This window comes from Trifolium pratense, linkage group LG3, assembly GCF_020283565.1.
Source record: "Trifolium pratense cultivar HEN17-A07 linkage group LG3, ARS_RC_1.1, whole genome shotgun sequence".
Taxonomy (NCBI): domain Eukaryota; kingdom Viridiplantae; phylum Streptophyta; class Magnoliopsida; order Fabales; family Fabaceae; genus Trifolium; species Trifolium pratense.
Window position 1 is genome coordinate 35,259,742 of NC_060061.1, and position 26,343 is coordinate 35,286,084.

General features: G+C 32.3%; 1 protein-coding gene and 1 long non-coding RNA gene across 2 annotated transcripts; both read right to left on the bottom strand.

Moving 5' to 3' along the window:
• Positions 1-6,157: 6,157 nt before the first annotated feature.
• LOC123916698 lies at positions 6,158-7,145 on the bottom strand. Its single transcript, XR_006812238.1, has 2 exons — positions 6,916-7,145; positions 6,158-6,822 (listed from the first exon to the last, which is right to left on the bottom strand). It is a non-coding gene; the product is annotated as an uncharacterized LOC123916698 (long non-coding RNA).
• An 11,253-nt stretch (positions 7,146-18,398) lies between these two features.
• LOC123917078 (PH, RCC1 and FYVE domains-containing protein 1) lies at positions 18,399-25,947 on the bottom strand. The gene is made up of 14 exons (XM_045968700.1): positions 25,423-25,947; positions 25,104-25,180; positions 24,840-24,918; positions 24,222-24,281; positions 23,963-24,064; positions 22,940-23,033; positions 20,789-20,831; positions 20,633-20,678; positions 20,470-20,516; positions 20,272-20,374; positions 20,132-20,186; positions 19,915-20,018; positions 19,220-19,299; positions 18,399-18,855 (listed from the first exon to the last, which is right to left on the bottom strand). Exons 1-14 carry the CDS (start codon positions 25,667-25,669, stop codon positions 18,736-18,738), a joined length of 1,257 nt encoding a protein of 418 aa, XP_045824656.1. The 5' UTR covers positions 25,670-25,947; the 3' UTR covers positions 18,399-18,735.
• Between the last annotated feature and the right edge of the window lie 396 nt (positions 25,948-26,343).

The following is a 26,343-nucleotide window of genomic DNA, read 5'->3' on the forward strand; positions in this document are numbered from 1 at the left end:
ATGCATATATATGAGTCAAGGTGTTGGACGTTAGATAACAAGTTGAACTCAACTAACAGTACTTACTTACATATGATAGAAAGAAAAATAAGTATATGTGATATGTGGAGATCGATGAGATTGATAAGATGGGAAGCATACAAACGGGACCCATCACTTCTTCAACTCGATCATCAGATGCATATATGTTGATTGAGAAGACATGAACACTATGTATGTATGTGCTTGCAACTCAAGTTATCTCCCTTTCCTTCATTTTCCATACAGTTTTTCTTTCTCTATATATACTATCTCTCTGTCTGTCCGTATGAGAATCTTCATGTCCACACATTTAACTAAGTGACCGTGCTCGTTTGGTTGATGAATTCTGCCGGGAGAATTTGAGTTTGATTTTTGAAATAAATAATTTTTAATCAAATTTTATTTACTTTTCGATAAAAGTTCGAGTTACCATACCGCATTCTCCCTCCACACAAGAGAGTTAATACTAGACAAAACGGTGCACACACATTTATTTCAAATTAAAATTATTTATTATTAGTAATTAATAATACCATTATAGTAGAAGATTGAAAAAAAACAAAGTTCAAGATATATGATATAGGTCAAGGGCGTACATGGATGGGATTGAGTTGAGTCTGACCAAAATTTAAAACTCGAACTACATATAGAATTCTTTGGATCAGGTCCAATAAAATAACCATTCATTTCAGCATTATTTGAGTTGGATAAACCCATTGGTTTCGGGTTGGGTTGGATGGATAACATTTTTATCATAAAACTAACATTTTTATTTTTTTAAAAAAAATTGTGTAACTTATTTCCACATTTTATTTTCTATAAAGAGTTGAATTTGAATGGTTCCACTTATCATTGGTTTCATTCAACTATAGTATAAAAAAATTAAACTACCAATCGTTAGTTGATTTAGTAATGATTGACGCTGAACTTGGTAGGAAAGACCACAATTAGATCTCATGTAACTGCGATTAGGAGGGGCTGAAAACCACATGATATCATAACTAACCCATAAAAAATTAAAAACCATGGAGAAAATTCGGTTGGGATAAGAGAACTCACCTTGTGTGTTCCCCGTAACTAACGACGGTGAAAACTTCGTACCAACAAATAATGTTTTAATGGAGTATATGTATACGATTTGGCTTGGTTTGAATTGATTTTGAAAAATCAATCGAAATAGTTCAAGCTCATTTGCATGCAAAGAAACAAATCTAGAACAAGATTTGGTTACGTGCTAAGAATAGGTAAAATAGCAAGAACTTTGTAAATCAAGAGCAAAAATATAAGTTGGGGGAGAAAAAAAAATTGTGATCAAATGAAATTATGTTTGTTACTTTGTTTGGAAAACTAAACTACCTTTGCATGTAGAACTCGATGAATTGAATGAGAATGATGATCCCTCTAATAACAACAATGGTGATAATTTTGATTTCAACTAACGACTCTAGATTATATTATTGAGTCTTTAAGTAACTCTAGTTTATTTTGTTTTGAAGTATAATGGTGTCCCGATATGTATATTGTCTACCATATATTAGAAATTTGAAATTCAAGAATCCGTGCGATAGCACAAGTATCTTATAAGGTGGCTTCTAACATGAGGGAGCTATCAAATCCCTCACCGGTGAGGCACTTAAAAAATACCGTTAGATCAAATGGTTGGTTATGATCTTTTAAAAAAAAAAGGAGAACACCTATAGATATCTACATTCAATTTTACCCTCAATATTATTCCTAATTTCGTATAACATGTTTCGTATGAATTTCTTTTTCATCCATCTGCAGATTTACAACAAAAACAAGCCATCTTCTTCATCTTCCACCAATTCCCAAAACTTGTTAAAATCATATCAACATTTGACAAATTATACATCTACTCTAGATTATCTTAACAAGTAACTCAATATATCTCTTTCTAACTTTAGATATCAAAGATTCATGACAGATCCAAGTATAAGAATAATACATCATATCAAACAGAGACAAATCATTCATCATATTCTAACAAATTTCAACAGTTCGTATAGATAGATGAAAACTAAGGATGCACAAATATAAATTTCAACATTCATGACAGATCCAAGTATCAGAATAATTTTTGTAGACAGAAAATACAAAAAATATGATATTCTTATGTTGATACCTGAAAGTGAAGCTTTTAATTTGGGTTCCAGTTATTGCAATTTGAAAAAGGAACGAAATAATCAGAAACAACATAAAAGAGGAGAGAAAGAAAGAAACAATAGAAAAATAAATGGGGGAAATGGCTATAAGAAAAGGGAAAATACCTACCTCCTTCAAACCTTCGACAATGATAACAATTCTTTAATTTTTGGGTTCAATTTGGGATTTAGGGTTTAACAAGTATTGGGAATTGGTGGAAGATGAAGAAGATGGCTTCTTTTTTTTTTGTTGTAAATCTGCAGATCGATGAAAACTCATACGAAACAATGTTATACGAAATTAGGAATAATATTGAGGGTAAAATTGAATGTAGATATCTATAGGTGTTCTCTGTTTTTTAAAAAAAAAATCATAACCATCCATTTGATCTAACGGTATTTTTTAAGTGCCTCACCGGTGAGGGATTTGATAGCTCCCTCGTGTTAGACTCCACCATCTTTCTTATAATTAGTTTTTCCAAAGCATTAAAATAAGTCTTCTGTCATTTTTCTTCAATAAATCCAATGTATCTTCAATGGGAGCAACAAAAAAGATAGCATCCCAAAATATACCACTCAATTAGAACCTGAAAAAATCAAACACCACATCCTCACCTCACCTTACTGGACTAGCGAAAGAGAGGTTGCACCTCCCACTTGTAGAAGCAGCATGTTCTATCAGGGTTTTTACCAATAAACCATTTCCATCAGAAAATTTTCACCCTATCGATCCATATGATTATAATCAATCGTTGAAGACCTGCCGACAAAGATGATATCATTCTGAGAAGTCCGGATATTCCACAAAACAGCATGCCACACTTGAATCATATCTAACCGTACCCGACGCCCCACACCCAACCCAAAGAAACTCTAAAAACTTGCGTAATACTACTATTGGGAGACACAAACTTAATCCCTAACCACCTAGAAACACAATACAAAACTGAAGAAATCTGATCACAAAAAACAAATTAATGATCTAACAACTCCTCAACCGCTCCGCAAAACACACAAGTGGTATCAGTAGCTCCTACCATCACCCTCCGCCTACCAAGGTTTTGCCTAATTGGAACCTTATCTTGGAGGATTTGCCACGAAAAGACAATCACTTTGTTCGCGGCCCAAGACTCTGAAACCCTTGCAAGGTTTAGATATTGTTTCATGGGACAGTTCTTTGAATACTAGCTCTCTATTGAAGAACCAAATAGGTTGATTCAACTGAAAACAACACACCTGGCTCGTGCCTCCAACACCATTCGTCTTCCATACTCGAAAAATGCACCGGACGCAAGGACTCGATCAACTTTGTAAGAAGATCATGGTCTTGCCTGTCAAGGTTCGTTCTCTATCGAAAATGTCATTCCCACTCATTAACAACTCTATCAAGACATTGATCAGACGCCTGAAAGAGAGATTAGTATGTATCGAGTCCGAGGGACACCGTCAATCCAATAGTCGAACCAAAAGGAAGTTGAAGTCCCATTACCAATCTGCGTAGTCACCCCTTCCGAAAACCAATATGAGGGCGGGTCCACCTGGGTCCCTAGTAAGGATACATCACTCCACCATAAAGACACCCCTCTTAAACCATTAGGACGACCTGCGAGATGCGGGGATGGAACAAGGACCCATACACCCCAAAAGAACCTCCTCTAAATTAGCTTCCACACTTTTGCAGACATTTTCATAAAAGTAATATGTATTGAATTAAGAACTGAGTTAAGAACCACCCAACCTCCCATGGTGACCCACCTATTATTCAAAGACCGCGACTGGGTGGTCAACTACTCAACAATGTCGTAGCTAGCTAAAAGATCTTTTCAGTGCCCCTTCTCAAGAATGTGTTGTGTGATGATTGACCCTTGATCCTCCCCCACAAAGCTCAACATTTTTTATTGCTTAACTAATCGAGTCAAACCTGTTGATTTATATGAGATAGATCTTTTCCAATTTAACCATATATCATATATTCGAATCTAGCTCTGAAAATGCAACAACATTGATTAAAATCTCTTAAGAGTAAATTTTGTTACTATTACCGTTCTACCCATCTCGCCCCATATATAAATTAATATCTTTAATTATACACTCAGAAAAAAAAAAATTAACATATTTTAGCACTGTAGTTAGATATCATGATATTATTATCCATAACTAACTCATCAAATACCAAAAAAATTAATAATGATGAGTGAGATCTATGACAGAAGTTTGATTAGATACTCATCTTCTATTTTAGGTGTAAACTGCAGAAGTCCTCCTTGTACGGGAGTAAAAAAATAGTGAAGTTATACACTGTGGAATATAAATTCTTTGGCACTAGAAAACATAAGAAAGAAACAGTTGTTGAAGTGATAATAATAAATTGATGATGAAATCAATCTGTGAACCATAAAGTTACTCAATATTTTTTCCCTAAAATTAAGAGACACACTTTCCTTACTTTTCTATGAAACGTTCCCCCAAAAACTATGTCTGCACCCCCTCTCTCTCTCTCTCTCTTTCTTTCTTTCTTTCTTTCATATTTCATTTCCCAAGATATGTCAGATAGTCGTCATTTAATATTACTATTCTCTTTCTCTTTTCTCTTTCACTCTCTCTTTCTTCATTTTTTTCAAATGCTACAAATGAAACTCATTCAAGATTTTTCTTTCTAAACATGGTTTCTGAATTATTCAACAACTTTATAAACTCCATAAATACATTACACAAAAACACACACATGATCTCATACACACACATACACACGTTGGTATCTGGCTTAGATAGCTTCTACTCATGATAATAGATAAAGTGATGATGACACATATATACAGAATCCATAACTAGCTTCTCCTGTTAATTTTCGTTAACTGTTCCAGCATATGATATGATGAATTTGAAAATGAAATAACCCCCCATTGTTTACTCACTCTCTCATTGTTTGTTTGATGATGCAGTACACAATCACAGATGCTTCAGAAACGAGTGCATGTCTTTTAATTAATACTCATGTATGCCATGCCTGTCATAGTTTTCACTAAACTACAAAAACATAATAAATTCAACAGTTACGTTTCAAAACCTAGCTACTACTAGCACCTCACATCATATCATATGGACTAATTTATACTACTATACTATATACTACTTGTTATTATTTAATAATATTAATTTCTCTTTGTTGGATACGTATTTTTTGTTCAATTATTTAGTGATATGAAATTTTTTATATTTAATTAATTTCTTGTCAAAATAAAAGCAAGAGTTCAACAAGGTTGAATGTATATGGTACAAAATTTAGACTAAAATCATTTCACTCTCAATCTTTTTTTCTTATCAATTTTGGTACTATAGAATTTTGTTGGATACATATTTATATTTTCATTCAATCATTTAATGTTACAAAAATAAATTTAAACTTTGATTTGATTTCTTAAGGAGAGCTTGTCACTCATTTGAATCCCACTGGTTCAAAAGATTAATTAGACTTTAAAGTTGCACGCTGATAATATACTCAGTTTATACCCAAAAGAAGTGAGAGTTCAAGCTAGGCTAAATGTATATATGGTCTAAAATTTAGACTAAAATGATTTGACTCTAAATTTTTTTGCTTATAACAAAAGGAGTGTAATATACTATACTATCATGATAAAAATGTTGAAATAATGCAAGTGATTATATCTAATAATTAATACATGATCATCATCTTATGTTAAAATACAATACATAGTAAGGGTTCACCTTTACATTTAGGTTAATTGTAGGTAAATTTGCACTGTTAATTTACCTGTAGTACAAAGTACTACGTATTTTCAATCACAGAGACAGACAGATTGATGAAAATGATGTGGTTTTAATTAATAAATCTCAGTGAATTGAGGTGGGGGTTCCCTTCCCTATAACAATTTTCATCACACCTCCATCCAAATCCAATATTCTGAAAACTGGTTATACTAGTAATTCAAAAACAAAAAAGGTGAAAGGACAAATTGAAAGAAGAAGATGTACTGTAATAGTTTTGGTGCCATAGTAAGCTAGAAAGAAAGAAAGACCTAGCTACACGGCACCTGCAGACAGATAGAGAAACCATTTCACATCCGATAGGTTTTCACTGTACATGCTTTCACCTTTCTTATGTATACAATATATACATCCACCACAAATCAACATTAGAGGTTTCAACTTTGAACATATAGATAGATAGATACATGAGCCTTTTTCTTTTTTTCAATATAATATAATATATATACTCTCTCCGTCCTAATAACCTAATAACACAAGAAACAGCTGAATCAACATTCGTCGATCTGTCTCTGAATCAAATACATCAACTTTTATATCGATTCAACCGTGTCATATATTTAGGTATTTAGGATTGAAGAAGTAATAAAATAAAATATTTTTATTATATTAATATTTCTTTGAAATGTTAGTAATTAATTATTAATTAATCTTAGATAAATAATAAAGTATTATTATTGAAAAAAACTACAAAGAATTGAAGGGGAGTTGGGGTTGGTGGTGCTAGGTGTGGCATGCGTGACTATGGTTTTGTCGTTCTCTGTGTGTCTCCTGTGAGATGATTCCTCCATATCTTCATATCTTCATTGATCCATCCATTAATCATCATATAATAATCATCACACAATATTCTCTAAAACATGAAACAAAACAAACATGTTAATATTGTAAAAGTAAAACTAATAAACAATTAGTAATATGCAAAGGGAGTTTCAATGATCCAAACTTATTTGAGTAGCCATTGATGAAGCTTGATCCAATTAAACTTGGAAACTAATAAACATGTCATGATGAGTTGTGAATGAGAAGTAATAATAAGCATTTAACTGCAACTTAATTAAAGAGACTTGGTTAGCATGATGAAAAACGGATAATCAAAAAGTGAAACCAGAAATGTAAGTCTTACCAAAGATCATGATGAAGAACTGAAAATAATTGGAGGTTAATTACTTTGAAGCAAATGTTGGATGGGAGGAATGAAGCCTGGTCCGAGAATCGCACAGATCAGATCAGATCCGATCATCGGACAAAGTTCCTCGAGCCAGACAACGTTCCTCTCAGCCTAACCTTTGCAGAGCCGGCTAATTACGTCACACAACATGATCATCGAGGTTTAATTTGAGGGGGATGAAGCCTGGTCCGAAGCTTTCCATGGTATATGAGAGATCATCAACTATGAAAAGCCTCGAGCCAGACAACATTCCCCTCAACAACAACCATAGATCAATACTACCAAGGTTTTTCTGCCGCTTACTCTCTCACTTCACTGTCTCAAACCCTAACTATAGCTTCGTATATATAGCCACAGCCGCTTAGCACTGACTCTCACTAATCTATTGCAAAATCATTTTTTTTTTACTGATGACCGCGTTCAGATGTTCCAGCCTGTCCCCCAAAATTACTTTTGCAAAAAAACAATTTACTTACTGCTGTCATAGGTCAAAGATAGATAGATAGATAATAAAATCAATGCAAATTATTCCCTTATATAAAAAATTTCATTTTAAGATATTTGAATAGCTGATCGTTAGTTGGTTAAGTGGTGATTGTTGTTGAACTTGGTAGGGAGGACCACGGTTCGATCCCCATAACTGCGATCGGAAGGGGGCTGGAACTACTTGATGCCTGAACTGATCCCCGAACCAGATTAAACTGATAGTGAAAGCTAAAAAAAAAGTGAATAGCTGGAGTTTTTATAATATAAATTTTATATATTTTTTATTCAATAAATTTGAAAAATAAAATTTTACTTATAATAATAATCGGAGAGAGTATTATAGAAACTTCTATTAAAAATTAGGACATTAAGAAAAATATATGTTACTATTATTAAATTATCTTTTGGATTAAATATATTCAATATTGGTTACTGTTCAAAAAAGAAGTTAATATTGGTATGTAAGGATAGCTTAGTTGATAGCTACTAACTATTCGGGACATCATTAGAGGATTGGAGTTCAAACCCCGATTCTCCACTTACACTTACAATCAAGGCCACTTCAAACAATTTAGAGATTCTGCTCGAATATTAAAATGAACTCCATTAAATGAAAATGCATTCTTACATATAGACACAAGAGATTTAGGCACAAATTTAGTCACACACAAAAATAGTTATAAAAATTATCTTTTATTTAAATTGTAAATAATATCAATAACATAAAAAATAGTCATCCTTATAACTAACAATGTAAAAAACAACTAGCATAAAAGTCGTATTCTAATCAACAAATTAACAAATTATTCGAGAATTGAACCTTTTTTTTTAACTTTTTATTATTATTCTTAATAAACCCAATATTATATAATTAAAATTTTGAGGAATCGTAAATTGGAAGGTCTGCCTTGCTGTACATCTTGTACTTGTTGTTGTTCGGTCCTATAGTGTGAGTCTAACTATTAGACTACTAGATAGGAAAAAAAATATTAAATATTGATCTTTTCTATTCTAAAACCAATTATTCTTAGTAAATGACATATTTGGGAAAAGAAATAAATTTAGAAATTTGTTGAGGTAATTTTTTTTTAATAAAAAAATCTTATAATTAAGGACAAATTTACTCTATCGTTTTGCAATGACTTAACTTTAGAAAAGAAATATTATTTTAAAATTAATAAAATTAATTAAGTTATAAAATTATGCAAGTAATAAAATTAAGTTTTTGACAATTTTATTATATGTAAAAATCTTAAACAATTCTCATTTTAAAAGAGATTGACTATTTACACAACGTATCCATTGGTTCTTAAAAAAAAACACAATTTATATTCACTTCACTAAAAAGTACATCCATTAAAACAAAACATCTGCACAACTGAGATTTAGGAGAGAGGCCCCTCCCTCGCTGCCTATTACTAATAAGGACTACTACTTACTTGTTCGGACTAAACTAAAGACAACTTTGTTATTTTACTGTTCAAATATGTCTGTGCCATCACAACTAATTTGTGTTATTTTTTTAATAGTTAATTTAGTGATTAAAATTTTATTTATTAAAATAAATAAGTGGAAATATAAAAATTTGAATCTCAATATCTGTATATTACATGCAATATCTCTATCATTATTGTATTATTGTAAAAAAAAATCTTAAATTACTCTTTTCGCGCGGTCTTATATATATAAAAAATTTGGTTTTTAAAATTTATTTAATTACCAATATATTTAGTCATGATATATGTTTGAGAAAGAAGAAAAAAACCATGTTGATTATCTTAACTCTAGTAGTAGTAGAAAAACAAAAAAGCAGCAAAATAGGTTTAATTTCCTATGCAAATGAATGAGCTGTAGGTGCCGGTGAAGAAACCAAGTTGTTACCACAAGTTGGCTCTCAGTCAAACAAACGCAGAGAACAAGACAAAACGGGATTACTCACTAAGTCAGTCACTTTTGTTTTCATTAATGTGATTCTGTAACTATTCTATCATCATTACCTTATTATTTTTAGCCTTTTCCAATCCCTACTTTACTTCACTTTACCATCATCACATATCCATCCGCACGTCCATTCCCTCACACGCTCCCATCTCTCTCTTTCATTCTAATCTCATTCTTTTTCTTTCAATGCCAAATAAAAAACAAATTGTTTAACCCACTTGGTTGATATAGTGATATTGTCTTGAATTCTTTGAGTATGCTTCTCTTCGGATTTGATTTTCTCTTATGTTAATTTTGATGGGCTAGTCCTTTTAGAGCAAAAAAAAAAAACTTTGGCTTTAAACAGGTCCCACAATACAAGTGAGCGGTAGAATTGATCTCATTGAATTAGTCAGTTCTAGGATCGGCTACCAAGTTTTCAAAACAAAATAAAAAATTGCTTATAAAATATATGAGGGCTATAGGACAGAGAAATACTTGCATGGAGGATTAACATTTGGATACAATTTGGCCGCACACATAATTGAGAAAAATAGTGCTCCATATTGATCGTATGAATGGTGTGTTAATCCTTTTGATTAAAGATATTCAATAAAGAAGATTATTGTTTGATGTTTATTTTATGAATGGGGTGTTAATCTTCTTGATTGTATAGTTCATTCGCACATGTGAAGTATAGTATTGGGCTTTAGCTTTACTTTGTATTTGTCCGATGTTATTGAGGTAAGTACCACCTGTACTTACCCTACAGTTGTGGTAAAGTATTTCTTATATTGATTCTAATATTTAATATAATTCATATCTTTGTTGTCCAAAAAAAAAAAATGCAGTTGTATATGTGTTGGGTCATGAGGGGGTTCGGAGGATCATTACATCGGCCCTTAAACAACTACACAAGTAAATTGCACACCACACTTTAACCCAAAAATTTAAGGTGTTAGGTTTATGGGTCATCTTGAAATACCAACAATATGAATTTTAGTAGTATTTGTCATTTCGTTTGGAGAAAAAAAATATAATTATTTGTGATTGGTTGACAGCATAAATATTTTAGGTGAACAATGTATCTAAACTAATGTTTTATATATACAAAGACTTTAGTTTTATTATATATCCCTCTAACCCTTTTTATATAAGAAAGTTCATCTTTCAAGATTTATTGAATAAATTATGTATGTGATAAATATATAATTATATACATTATTTATTCAATAAATAAAATTTTTAAAAATGTCTGTTTTAAAAAGAATATTTTTAGCCACAATACTATAAATTTTTAGATCCAGTCAATCTCTTTCATTTTTGGCTCCAATGAAAATACCTATACAATAAAGGTGCTTAATTAGCTAAACTCTTACCGATGTGGATGGTCTTAGATATATAAATGTGGGTCAACACTAGAAAGAAATGGTGTGTGCTCCTCCTACACACACCCATTACTTTTCCTACCTCTAAAGCTGTGTGTGTGTGTGTTCATTGAGACATGTTTTGTGGGTGAACTTTGAGACATGGATTTGGGTGATCGAAACTCACAAGTCAACAGTGGTTACCTTTGCTGTTTGAACATAGATTAGCTTTGTAGGGAGAGGCTTTGTGTATAAACAAGTAAGTCATATGACGAAATGTCTTTTTTATTCACTGTGCTCTGTATCTTTAATTCCCCATGTACGGTTTCTTCTTTACAAACCATGACCACAAAAAGTAAATCTATGGTAAACCAACATTTTCAATAATGAATTAAAGGCTTGTCAAAAAATAAAAATTAATTAAAGGCAAAATTATACTATTTTGTACTCCCTCCGATCACTATTATAAGAAGAAAAAAAAACTTTTTAGATTTATTGAAAAATCGGTGTATCTAGTATATATTATAGTCCAAATACATCAATTTTACCATGAATTTAAAAAGTATTTTTGTGTTTATAAAGTGACCGGAGGGAGTAATCTTTTAACATAATTCCAGTTTTATTCATTTATTTTTCTTTTTATTGTGATATTTTAGTTTGTTCTTCTTTCTATGATATAAATTTAAAACTTTAAATATATTTATTTTCTTATGTGTTTTCGATTATAAATTATTATTTTTTCTGAAATTTTTTATTAATAAATATAGGATAATTACAAATGAATGAAAGGAAAATGGACAACAAGTTGTGTCGCTAACTCTTTTGGAATCACAAAACCGATTTTCTTAAAAACAACATTCATAGCTTTGAGGGGCATAACATTTCTATTCATAACGTTTTGAACACTTTGCAGAAGACTCACAACCTCTAATGCTATGATGAAAAAAAGTCAAATGCAAATGGTATGAAAGCTTGTTGATTGTCGAAACATGTTTTCTTATGTTTGGTACTTTACTTGAAGTAGCTTTGAGGGTTGCATGTCCCACAGTAAAAGTCACAACCCTCAATTCAACAAGTGGTGAAACTCCAGTCAAATTCACACATGCATGTTTTTCGCCTACCCACTCATACACCATAATATCCTGTGAGTCGGTCGTCCTTCCTGTGGGTCGCTAAAAAAAGTTCAAAGAGACCTCTTTTTTCACAGATATTTCTGCACGCCTAAAAACATAAAAAAGGACTTCTCAGACATAGTGATGTTTGTATTTGAAGCTTGTAAGCTCTCTACAATGTATTGCGTGCTCCCCAAAGTTATCCAGGCACGCCTTGTGGCAAATAGGGCAAATTCAAACCTCATCAATAGGAAATAAAGAAATCATTAAACGATATTATAAATATATTTATGTGGTCTTTAGGACGAGCTGTCTTTGGGGTCTAATAAGGAAAAATTTGGGGCTACTATTTATCAGGGTACATTATGGCTTCATTCATAGGTCTCCGGACATCATGCTTGCTGAATTATATGCCATCTATCAGGGTCTCATTTTGGCCAATGATATAGCCATTGTAGAACTTGTTTACTATTCTGACTCGTTACACTGTATCAACCTTATCAAATGTCTTATTTCAAAGTTGCATGTCCGTGCAGTGTTGCTACAAGACATAAAGGATGCTTTCGCACAACAATGTTACTCTTTGTCACACTCTTAAAGAGTGAAATCAATGTGTTGACTTCTTAGCAAAGCTTAGAGCCATTTCAGATGCTGACCTCTTAATTCACGATTCTCCATCGGTAGACATGCATATTTTTCTTTAGAGTGACTCATCTAGAACTTTCTTCATTAGAGACTAGTTCATTGTTCATTAGAGACTAGTTCATTGTTTTAGTTTCTTCCATCTTATTTTTTTTCCTTTGATTAGTCTTGGAACAAAAAAAAAACCATAAATTTTAAACTTCAAAAATCATATATACTTTTTATCCTTAATAAGTGATCAAAATCGCCGATAAATTTAATGGCGGAAAATTCCACCACAAAGTTGTCCATTAATTGTGTCAAAAAAAAAGTTGTTCATTGAGAATTTGCTAACTTATTGGCGGAATTAAACTACTAGAAAGTGAAAAACACAGTATTGATAATTATCTAGATAAATAAAAATTAATGATATTTAATAAAAATGTATAAACTATCAATATTAAATTATTAATCGGTCTCAAAATCTAATCAAACCATTTTAAATTTTTGTAAAATTTAATATTGGGTAAATGATCATTTACCCCCCTGCAAAATAAGCAAATTTTCGTTTACCCCCCTGTGCATATTTTTTTTCTGTTTACCACCCTGCAAAAAATAAATTCTCTCATTTTGCCCCCTGACTGTACAGCAGGACATGTGACTGTGCAAATCTGCTGACGTGACTTGTACACATGGAAAAAATCATTTATATTTTTTTAAAAAATTCCACGTCAGATATTTTTTTTTATAAAAAATAATTTTTTTTTCCTACAAAATAAACGAACCAATTTTCTTATTTTCTTTTCCCAAAATAAAAAAAAAATTCCTACAAATAATTTTTTTTCCTACAAAATTTTAAAAATTATATTTGTTTTCCTACAAACGAATTTTAAAAAAAAAATTCATCCCAAAATAAAAAAAATGAATTTTCTTATTTTACTCCCAAAATAAAGATTTACTCCGAAATAAAGTTTATTTCCAAATTAAATATTTTAAAGATTTATTTTCAAATCTCTTTGAATTAGAAAAAAAACGTAATCTTTAATTTTTAAAAACAAAACCTTATTTTTTTTGTTAATCTCTTTGAATTAAAAAAAAAATAGAAGAAGAAGTTTTATTTGTGTTTTCCTCTTCTACCAAAATTATATGTGATATTAAATTATGCACCAAAAAAAAAATAAAGCAAAATTATGCTTCAATTCTTATGTGATATTAAATTGTGCAGCAACCTTAGCTTGCACTATATCTGCAACTCTAAATTATGCAGACAAAAATAAAGATTCTATTTTTTAATTAAAGAATATTTGAAAATAAATCGTTAAATTTTTTATTTTGGGGACAAAATAAGAAAATTTAATTTTTTATTTAGGCAAAAAAAGTTATTTTTGTACGAAATCTTTTTTTTTTTTATTTTGTAGGAAAAAATTTATTTGTAGGAAATTTTATTTTTAATTTTGGGAAAAAAAATTCGTTTTTTTTTTTAAATATATTATGTGACATGGAATTTAAAAAATAAATATAAATGATTTTTTCCACCGTACAAGCCACGTCAGCAGATTTGCACAGTCACATGTCCTGCTGTACACCTAGGGGGCAAAATGAGGGAATCTATTTTTTGCAGGGGGGTAAACAGAAAAAAAATCTGCATAGGGGGTAAATGAAAATTTGCTTATTTTGCAGGGGGGTAAATGATCATTTACCCTTTAATATTTATTAAATTTTGGATGGGACAGTAGCACGTGGATGGACCACCATTTTCTTTCAATTATGGGATCATCATAGTGCTCATCAGTAACTTGTATGTAACCTTCGTTGCGGCGATATACTATTTGCGCATTTCCCGGGTCCTTCACTTCTTTTCTCCCAACTAATAGTGTATCCACCCATTTTATTTGCATCGGGTCGGGTCAATTTCTTTTATTTGGGTATGCGAAGCTCCGATGTTCTAAAAATGGCAAAGAATAGTGTTCGAAACGTACTCGATATCGATATTCGTCTGATACTTTCCGATACACGTATCGTAGAAGTATCGTATCGAAGAAGTATCGGCAATTAATATTATTTTCTAAAATAAAATATCACTAATACTTGTCGGATACTTCTCTGATACGCGTATCGGGCAGTTAATGCTTTTTTATGATGGAAACGTAGGAGAGGAGACTGATACAATTCATATTTTCTCTTAAGTACTGAATGTTAGAGTATGATGTTCTCAACTATGTCTTTATTAGTTTTTCTCATTGTCATGACTTGAACACGAGACCTCCAACTCCTTAACCCTTAGCTCAACTAACTTAATCAGTTGAGCTATCCATCCCAACTCCCTTTTTGGGTAGTACTTAACTTAATATATGTAATTATCACTTGTTTTCTTATTTTGAGTAATTTGAATGTTAATTTTTATCATTATCGATTTTAGTTAAGTTTATATATTGTGCATTTATATATTGAATTTTAAATTTAATTTTTAAATAACGTATCCCGAACATATCATATCGGGAGTTTTTAAAAGTTTCTCGTATCGCCGTATCGGTGTCGTATCGTATCGGTATCGTGTCACGTATCAGGGCTTCATAGTTTGGGTCCATTCTTCTTCACCTTCATGCACAAGGGTTGTAATTTTTGTATGGTAGATTTTTTTCTTACCTAAATGAATAGTTACATAAGTAAATAATTTTACACTAACCGATCGTTAGTTGGTTCAGTGGTGATTGACGCTGAACTTGGTAGGGAGGACCGCGGTTCTATCTTCGCAACTGCGATCGTGAGGAGGCTGAAACCACTTGATGTCAGAACTGACCCCGAACCAGATTAAACTGACTGTGAAAAAAAAATTACACTATGTTCAATATCAATTATGTATTCCGTCAAATCAATCTATTACACATCACTTTAATATCATGACATGGAAGAATAACTGATTTTTATTTGACGTTTGTGTAAAAATATTTTACACCAATATAACATGTTCATTAAACTTTGATTATATATAGGAAAAAATAGTTAATTTATTTTATTTTTTCATTAGATGAATTGAAAAATATAACTTGAAATCCACAACACAAGTGTGATATTATAAATTTTTGGCTATTGCCAAGTTTCAAACCAAGTGTGATATTATAAATTTAAACCAGCATAAAGATATTCAGTGTAATATCAACATTACTAATTGAATTGTTAATCCTCTTTATAAAAAGGGGTAAAAAAATTTATGAAAAAAATAGGAGTAAAGAAAAACCCAAAAAAAATCTTATGTTTAAGGATAATGTATTATTATTTTTACCACTCTCAAGTCAATATTGCCTATTTTGTATTTATAGTAATAGTGATGGGATTAATATTAATATTAATATTATACTAGTATTATCCCATAGCCCAAATGGTAGCTATCGGAAATATTATTGGAGTGCACGTGGTTCGAACTTCGAATTTCACGTTTTTCCACATTTAAACGTGTGTGTCTTGTCATTAGGCTACTTGACAAAAAAAATATTACTCCTATTAAATTTTCTCTTTCATTTATATGTTTTTTCTTAATATGTAAGAAATAATCAAATGACTACGTCAAAAAAAAAAATCAAATGAGTCACTTATTATTATGTGACGAAGAAGTATAGTAATTATAATTTTAAAGCAACTTATAAATAAAAACAAAATTTTACCATTGAAGCTTGGGTGTATCGAAAATGAACCAAGATTCAAACCTGATTGAAAGAGATTCTCACATTTGTTATTTATATTTTATAGTGTATGTGGAAGAAATTTATAAACAAACAATTTTTTTACCAAAATATATTTTTTAAAGATGGACTCATAATCGAGCAAGTCGAACTTAACTCAATTTAACAAAATAAGAATTTAAAATTCTACTCAAGTTTGATTCAATTTTTTTTTTTTGAATTTAATTTGATTTAAGTCAATGAACAATTCAATTCAACTCGTTCGCTCCAATCACATAATTTATAATCAAATTTTGAATTGTTAACCATTTAAATTAAGAGTTTTGCTCCTTTCAAGGTCAGTGGTGTTGGCTTGGGTCATTGGAGTATGTTTCTCTCAAGGTCTCAAGTTCGATTTTCCTGGGTGCCAATTTTGGCGGGCTAAGTTCATATAGAGCAAAAAAAACTCTGGCTTTAAATGAGCCTCCGCAAGTGGGCGGTAAAATTAATCCTCTTAAATTAGTCGTTCCTAAAGCTGAATACCAAGTTTTCAAAAAAAAATTAAGAGTTTTGCTAACATGTTCCTTTAGAGTAACATGTGCATGTTAAGGAGCTCAAAATAAAAATTTTGAATGCACAATTTTTTAATTAATTTTCTAATATTAATTAAAATGTGTTCTTAGGACACGCTTTCTATTTAAATTAGTAATAATTTATAGTCAAGACACAAAAATAATCATTAATATGGAGAATGTTAACATGTGCATATATGACACATGTTAAGGTAGTAAAAATAGAAATTATGCCTTAGAATTTGTGCATTTTAACTTTTCAAGCATTAAATGTCTTGTATCATTAAATGTTAAATTTCTATATTAAGATACCTTATCATGTGCTCTATATGCAAATGTTAACAAGACCCCTTAATATTCATCCGTGTCACCATATTCAGTTACACGTAGACCCAAACAGACATTCTAGCCATCAAAACATCGAAAGTATTACATGTGTCTGTGTATATGGCTCAAATTATTTAATTAACGAACTTTAATTTTTAACTCAATTTATCTCATACTGTATAACTTAATTTAGGAATAAAATCTCTTGTGAATTTAGTAGGATTATTGCAGGCCCTACATATATGTATTGAGTGAAGATCGTATGAACTCTTAATTCTCGAGCCAAAACTTGACGGGAAAGTAATGTCTCTGTGTTATGAGTTATGACTTATGACTTATCAGCGCAGACATTTATTACCTACCTTCCACTTATGAGGGAAGATGTGTGCATATCAAACGATGCAATGGAATCCAAAGATGATTTAGCTTTCTCATAAGCTGAGCTTGCATTTTCTACAAAAATCACATCTCAAACTTTATTGCACACTTGCACAAGGACACTATATCAAGTATCAACAACTGCTCTAAACATTGCTGAATTAAAGGACCACCGCAATGAATGTTCTAAAGGTAACTTAAATGAGATGGTAATGATCTTTTTGGATTCAAATTCAAGTGTTAAAATTTTTCATAGAGAATGTTGTCACCTATTTCGATCCTACCCTGTTTGAAAGATTAATCTTTGCAGTCGTGTGCAGAGAAGATACCGTTCACACACAAAAAAAAATAGAAGAGTAGAAGCTGCTGCAAAAAAACAGGTTGATGCTTTCCTGACTACTGTCATACAATTTAATCCTTCCCATTCATCTTGCTAGGTGCTATCCAAAGCATAAAGATGAACAGAATGTAATTTTGAAAATGATCTCACTGCCTTACCAAGTTGCTAGGATTCCCATTCCCATATGCATCATGCTTGATGGATACAATGCATTCATTGGCGTATTGCAAAATAAGAATATCCATACACACTATACATATAGAGAAGAGGAATCTTTCTCAATTATGATGTACAAAAGCATCAACCAGTAGGGTGACAATTTAGATGATATAGGCTTTTATATGATTGCATCAGCAACTACAATTACTCAAGCATCCAACTAACTTCAGGAATAGGGCAAATGACATAGGCAATTACCTAATTCGTATATTAACTATTAAGAGCTATTTCCATATAACTTAGTTTAGCCACAAAAATAACAAAAACACAATGTATCTTTATCTCTAGCATCATTTGAAGTAGTTTTTTTTACAGAAGTTTTGTACATCAAGGTAGATTTATTTGTAAATATATATTTATATGTATGATTTTATTTTTCTGTGGAAAGACTGATAAAAATACAACAATGGATAATATTATGCCTTGCCCTCACTTTAAGGGATGCTGCAATTTCCGGGAGCCTCTTGGATGGGTTGGAAGTTATACATTTGGCAAATATGGTGATCTACAGAAGATACATGGGGTGCGTGAATTAATTTTTCCCCATTTTTTTTGTAGGTTACAAATGATTATGAATTCCAGGAGCAGCCAAACCTACGTATACTCGAGTATAGCACCTGTATGATTGAAACCACATGAAACTTGCAATGCTTTCACGTCTTCTGCAAAGCAAACTCTTGAAGGATTTATAAAATCCACATCACTTCCATGACCCTGAGTTGAAAGCATAATTTTCATTTAAAGTAGGGCAGTGTAGGGAATTGTATACTTAACAAAATCAAAGGCAAGAAACTAATCAAATTCATTCAGGTAATGCACCTGGCTGACTAATCAGACTGCCCACACTCATAAGGAAACGTGTCACTTAAATTAAGGAGTATGAAGAAAGTTTCCAAGTGTGTGTGTGGGTGATATATTTGAAAATCGTGATTAATTCTTAAATGCTTGAAATAAAATTTTTGGTTCTCCTCAGAGAATTTGTCATAGAATATGGCATCCCAACCATTGTGATAACTTTTTCTTGATAAACATTTAAAAATATAGGAAGTCATAAATGATATGAAAAGCAGAAGCATACCAATTGTCCACCTGAAGAATGTCCATCATCAGAGAAAGTTCCATTAGAACCTCCCCAACCCCATGTGAAGACTCTTCCCCCTGAAAGTCAATGAGAAATTTCAGCATAGACGACAGCAATAAAATCATTTTATCTCAAAACTACCAATACATTATAAAGTATAAAAACATCAAATCTTTCAAGAGAGATTAAGTTAAAAATCAGATCATTTTAAATAAAGAAAAAACAGAGGGGAACAATGGAAGGGGTCATCCACATGGTACAATCGAAGGAGAATTTATGTTAATGTTGGCCTTCAAAATCAGTACACAACTACTTGAAAGATAATGATACATTCTCCCACCCAATTACCTCAAAATTCTTTTTGAACACATAAAAATTCCTTTTAGAAACATAGCGTGCCTATTTTACTACAAACAACATGATTGTTAAATCTTACTATCTTATTAATTCCCATACTAACGTTCTGCTAAGTCCTAGGCTTCACTTAATCACTACAAAGCATCAAAATTATCAGAAACATGTTCAATACCAGTATTCTTGTGTAGCTTTGCTTCGTTGATGTCTTTCCCGTTTTGATGAAACAATTTTTTATGATAAAAAAAGAAAAGCATGCCTTTACTATTAATTTAACGATAAAAAAGTACTCAGCAGTAAGTTACTTCTTTTCATCTTATGCGAAGACAAGAACTTACCAGAAACGGCTGCTGTATGCTTCCAACCACAAGAGACCTGAAAAACAGAAGACTCCAAGAATGGCCCTTGAACCTTTTCAGGTGAATGAATGGCATATGAGGACCTAGATAAAAATGATTTTAATAATCAAAACACTTGATAGAAGGTCAAAAAAGGGAAGGGAAATGTAGAAAATGAAAATGAAAGAGTAACAAGTTTTAAGAATAAGAAATATACCCTATGCCAAGGCAGCCATTTTCATTTGAACCCCAAGTATATAGCTCACCAATATCTATACAAAAAACACTAAATAGAATGATGCAGTAAACAAATTATCACAAATCAACACATGTTTAAGTTAAGAAGCTTATGATTACTTGTCAAGACACAGGTATGATAGCCACCACAAGCAACTTCTTCAGCGTATGGAAGTTCACTAATCAATGATGGTTTTGTTGCATTCCTCATCCCCTTCAAGAGCTGAATATGTTGATTCAAGAAAATGTTTGTCATCACAAGCACTAGCATAGAAGGAGAAAAAATTATAATTTATAATTTATATTGATTGCACCTACCAATTTGTCAATTCCTTTCTCTCCAAATATAAACACAGAACCATTTTCTGCAAGATTTCCATGAATGAAGAGCAAAACCCAAAGATTAATTCGAAATGCAGAGTACAACCAAGGTATGAAACGAGAAAGTAGAAAAAATAAAGATATAATTAAGTCCAATTACCATCAGTACAAGCTGAGGTCAGCATCCCAGCAGCTACATATTTTACCTAAAAACATTTCAAGAATGAAGCCGAAAAATAATAGGTGATAAATAACAAGTTTAAAGAAAATTTATCAACCTTATATAAGAAACAAGGCCGTAAATTTAACATCACACCTTGATTCCTTCAAGATCCTTTATAAGCCTTGGGGTGTATTCACTGCATGATTTCAAAAAGTACATTATTATAGATCCATTTAAATTGGAAAGTATGTTGAGCATACAATAAATCTCTAAGAAATTGGACTTCAGGTTCTAACTCAACCCAACAAAACTGATTTGTAAGGTTAGGATTGTCCAAGCCTTATAGGCGCTACTTAGATCATATCTCTAGTCAATGTGGAACTTCCAACACATCTATTAGTTGTATTAGAGTCCCACATTGTTCAAATTCCCGGGCTGTTGGACATATAAATGTGTTTGGGCACCCTTATTGTTTGAGCTAGCTTTAGGGATGAAATCCAAACCCATTTAACATGGTATTAGACTCGGGTTAAGGATTGCAATGTGGGAGTTGGACCTAGGATCCATGCTAGGCGTGAGGGTGGGTATTAGTTGTTTTCAAGTCCCACATTGCTTAGGTTCCCGGGCTGTTGGACATATAAATATGCTTGGGCAACCTCATCCTTTGAGCTAGCTTTTGGGATGAGATCCGAACTCATTTAACAACACCCCCTCAAGCTTAGGGATAGACATATGAAGCGTGAAATAATACAAAGGAATGACACAATCTCAATACACCCACTGATGCCCAGGACTGGACATTTGCATCGAGGACAAAAACGTTGAAATAAAAGAGATCTTGACACTTAACAAATCTAAGATAGACTTTGATACCAGCTTGGCTTAGGATCTCGCTCAACCCGACAAATTTGGCTTGCAAGGAGAAACCTCCCCAAACCTTATAAACAATACCTTAACCTTATCTCTAGTTAATGTGGGCTTTCAACACACCCTCTGCGCTCAGGCTGGACATCTAACGGTTGGACTAATACATGTGAAAATAAAAGAGATCTCAATAGAATTACAATCAAAATTGTTGTGGATGTTGAAACTTTGTCTAATATACCAAATGCATAGAGCACACTTCATTTTATAACAGTGTCACATTCACTTTCTGTGTTTACATCAAGTAAAAGCTACAAGCATTTTTTTTTATCTTTTAAATCTTTCTCAAATGAAATATTTAAATTTGAGCTAGATTTAGGAGTAGTGGACGTAATTTTCAGTGTTGTGTGGTTGGAAACTTCGGGGAAGGTTATAACGAACTGGAACGAGATGTTCATGGTTTTCATTCAAGATGGGCATGTAATTGGGCCGAAGGGCAACGGTAGTTCTAAGAGAATGGTGAATCAATATAACTTCCACAGCTCTCCAAAGCATTGTAGAGGAAAAAATTAGGGAGATTGATGGGCTCTCCAAAGCTACTGGAAACTACTGGTATTTTGTGTCTAAAATTTTGTATAAATTTAAACCGGCTTGAGTTCTACATAAGCTTAATTATCTATTAGAATTTGCATGATCTATATTTTAAATTAATGGGTCTTGATTAATGTTACATCTTTTTGCTGTATCTCATATTTCTTTAGTGTTTACAGTCAACCAATTCGTCTCAAATGTTAACCCTCTATGCATAGAGGAGATCTTCATATGATGATACTGTTAGCGGCCAACACTCGGTGGGATTTAGTCCCACATCGGATAGATAGGACTCTTGAGAAGAGTTTATAAAGAGGAGGAAATCCTCACCTTACAAGCCGGTTTTGTAAGGATGAGTTAGGCCTTGATATTCGTTACATGGTATCAGAGCCTATCGGGTCTATCGTTGGGCTTCCGACATCGTTCACGCTTCAGGCCCATTGGGGCTGAAGCGTGAGGGGGTGTGTTAGCGGCCAACACTCGGTGGGATTTAGTCCCACATCGGATAGATAGGACTCTTGAGAAGAGTTTATAAAGAGGAGGCAATCCTCACCTTACAAGCCGGTTTTGTAAGGATGAGTTAGGCCTTGATATTCGTTACAGATACAAATGGAAATCATTATAGGCAACTCCAAGGCCAATGGTCAACAAAACTTTTTCCAAAATGAATTATAACAAAGGGTGGTGCTACTATAGTTTGGGGAAAGCACTGGGGTAAAGTCTAAGATTTTACACCATAAGGTGGCAAAGTATTTTGGAAACAAATCAAACAAGGTAAAGTGTAATAATGGAACATAAATACAGATTTATGCAGCTAAAAATTATTAAAAGATAAGAAGGGAAAGAAACCTGTAACTTTTGAAGAATCCCAGTATACTTGACTCATGGCCATGACCAAGTCTACCAGACACTCCCGTTCCCCAACTAAAGGCCTCTCCTTCATCTAGCAAAGATCAAAAGTTTAAGCAACAAGATCAGGTAATATCTACCATGAAGAGAATACACTTTGTCAAGTACCATTGCATCCTAAAAGTTTAAGTAACAAGGACTGTGCCTGGTAATTAGTTATACTTCCGTACATTATATCACTACCAAGGCCCTCAAACAAAAGCTATTTTAGCTTGAAGTGCGTAATCCTGGCATAGGCAGAACTTTCATGTAGAGCTAGCATGTACTTTCTTCACTAATTTACGACGAGTATTGTATTGTATTGTATCGTATTGTATTGTATTGTATTACAAATGCGTAAATGTTTGCTATTGCATTACACATTTTGAAATAGATTTCTTTCAATCACTTTACACTTCCATATTCACAATAAGCATAATCTACATTTTTATTCCACTTATATATTATATTTTGTGAAAGGGACTTAATTTTACTGTAAGAGAACTTAAGCCAAAAAACAATGCAACCACCTTTCTCATGTTAATCACCATCAAGTTTTAAGGATATTTCTAAGTTGATGTCAGATGATCACTGGACTTATCTTACAAAACTAAGTCACGTAATGCAGGATGCCAAAGCATCAACTAAAGCTAAATACGAAGATAAAAACATATTAATATTCTAGTTTCTTTACAGTTAAGTTCATTCTAATTCTAATGTTTTATAGATCTTAGTATGCTGTTATCGTTATTAATTTCATATCTTCCAATCCTGGGATTTTTCATGCATATGTTCATTTATTTGTGACCATCAATGCTGAGGTTTTAGTCACCTTGTTATCTTTTCTGTTTTGAGGAATACTCATCTCTTAAGTATGTAGCAGTTGAAAAACTATTTAAGGAATTAATCTTAAAAAGAGGAAAATATAGATATATTAACATCAGCAACTAATATGAAATAAACTTGTGATTATTTATTGCATACCACTAATAGCCACCGAGTGCTCAGAACCCAGAGCTGCCATTTTAACGGTGATTCCATCGAAGGATTCCACTTTAGTTGGCAAAGGAACTATGTTGGGAGCCCCTACATGACAACAAATAGACATTATGCTCAAAGTAGCTTTCTATTAGTCTATTACTATTACTAAGAGTATTGATTTTTATAAATAATATAACATTATCGGTTTCAGGAGATAAAGCTCTTCAACTTATTAAATGCCAAAGCAAAGCCTATGTCTTACGTTTTCCAAGTCCAAGCTGCCCAGTTGTATTCTTTCCCCACATGTATAGTTCTCCATCCTCTGCAAGAAAGGGAGAGAAAATTCTGTTTAAAAACAAGAAGGTAAAGAATGTACCGAAATTCACAACGTAAAATGTATTAACAAATAATACTAATCGCTTTTAAAAGAAACAAAAAAAAAAAATAAGCAACCTCTGGTAACTAATCTATACGGGACAAAATAATATGAATCAAATGCAACATTTTGTAGTAGCTCAAAAGAAATTGAATTCAAGCATCTATACGATTTTTTCACAGAATCTCCTTGTAAAGCAAATATATTATAACCTATTATAATTAAAGATCTCCTGCTTTAAAAATTCTTTATCAATAATCTAACTACTAGTTACCTATACTAAAACGGTAGAAATTGAGGATTTCTCATATTGAAATGATATATGTGTTTTTAACAATAGCTTCTCAGCAAACCTACTATTAAATATATTTTTTAACCTACTATTAACTTAAGATTAACTAATGGCAGTATGTTCAACAATTCGAATAAAGTCATCAAGGGACAAATCTAGTTATTATAGGGACGGACGGACGGACGGATGGATTAGTAAGCATAAACACAGACCCGTTATTGCACTCGAATGATTATAACCAGCAGATATCTGCACAACTTTCTTCTCATGCCCAAAAACTTGAAGTGGCACCTGAAACAAAATGGACAGGTGATGAAAATATCCAAATTCCAAAGCAAGATAAAGCTGACAAGTACATTTATCTCATTCCTTATCAAAAAGGGAACGCGCTAATATCATGAGTAAAACAACAAGATATTGCAATTGTCATCACTTTACTTGACAAAAATACAGGTAAAAAGGCAAAGTAATCATACAAGTGAGTATTGTTTACTCTCCGATGTACCGAGCTGTCCAAAATCGTTGAGACCAGTAGCATAAACACATCCATTGTCTGTGAAATGAGTACATTATGTAAGCCCCTACACGACCACAAAGAATAATAAGAAAATTTTATTACACTTTCTAGATACTATTTAACAACATTCAGCTATCTAAACCTAAAACCCTAATTTGATCAACAAACAAAAAAAATCTAAAACCCTAATCCTACATACATTAAGGAATCAATTGATCTCAAAATTCTCATATCTGAATTGGAAATGAAGAAATGGAAATTGGAAGTAGAAGGTGAACCTGTTAAGAAGAGTGTGTGAGCACCACCACAAGCAATGGAATTAACGTTTTGGTTATGGAAGGAAGTGCAAATAGCAGGTTTCCATTGAGAATTCAAATCACCGAGACCCAATCTACCGTAATCGCCGTTACCCCATAACGCAGCGAATCTCTTCCCTGGTTGAGACGAGAACGATCGACTAAGAAACCCTAACCCTAAACTACAAGTTGTGAGGTTGAGTTTTGAAGATGATAAACGGTGCCACATTTCGGCTTTAGAAATGGAGATTGGTGGAGAATGATAAGAGATGGAGGAGATTGTTGATTTGAAGAAGAATCATGAAGCGAAACGAATTGAATTGATTAAGCTAAGTAATAATAATTAATAAATAGAGAGATTGAAGTGAAGGTTGTTCATGTGATGTGATGATGATCTTATGGCTAGCGCTACTGCAACGTCTACTTTGTTGGTGTTCTGGTAAATGGCGGTTGGTTAAGTATAATAATGTGTGTCTTAATTCTACTTTTGGTTCCCAATTCTTTCAATTATTATTATGCAATTTTGATCTTTCTATTTTTTTTACAATTTTGACCCTTCATATTTATCCTTTTTTATTTATCATTTATAGTCTCTTAAAAATGAGAAACATTTTATCAAAAAGAAACAAAAAATGAGAAACATTTTTACATTGAGTTGACAATATTTTGACAAAGTGATAGTGGTGTCACGATGCCATGGATATTGAGCTTTTTTTTTATACTTGATCTTACATGTTGATCAGAGTAGATTGATAGCCAAAACCGTAGTTGAGCAATCCATCGAAGGGGATTGTACCTCCAAACACTTCGATGCCTAAATCAGTTCAGAGGGCAGAGATACAGTTTAGAGAGTTAGGGTAGAATGAATTGAATATCCGACCCTCCTGTGTAGGAGGATATTTA

Excerpts from the sequence above, each read along its gene's own strand:
- LOC123917078 (XM_045968700.1), bottom strand. The coding sequence starts at position 25,669 with ATGTGGCACCGTTTATCATCTTCAAAACTCAACCTCACAACTTGTAGT. Across the intron at positions 25,181-25,422 it reads TCACACACTCTTCTTAACAG|ACAATGGATGTGTTTATGCT; the intron begins GTTCACCTTCTA and ends CTCATTTCACAG. Across the intron at positions 20,375-20,469 it reads AGAAAGGAATTGACAAATTG|CTCTTGAAGGGGATGAGGAA; the intron begins GTAGGTGCAATC and ends CAACATATTCAG.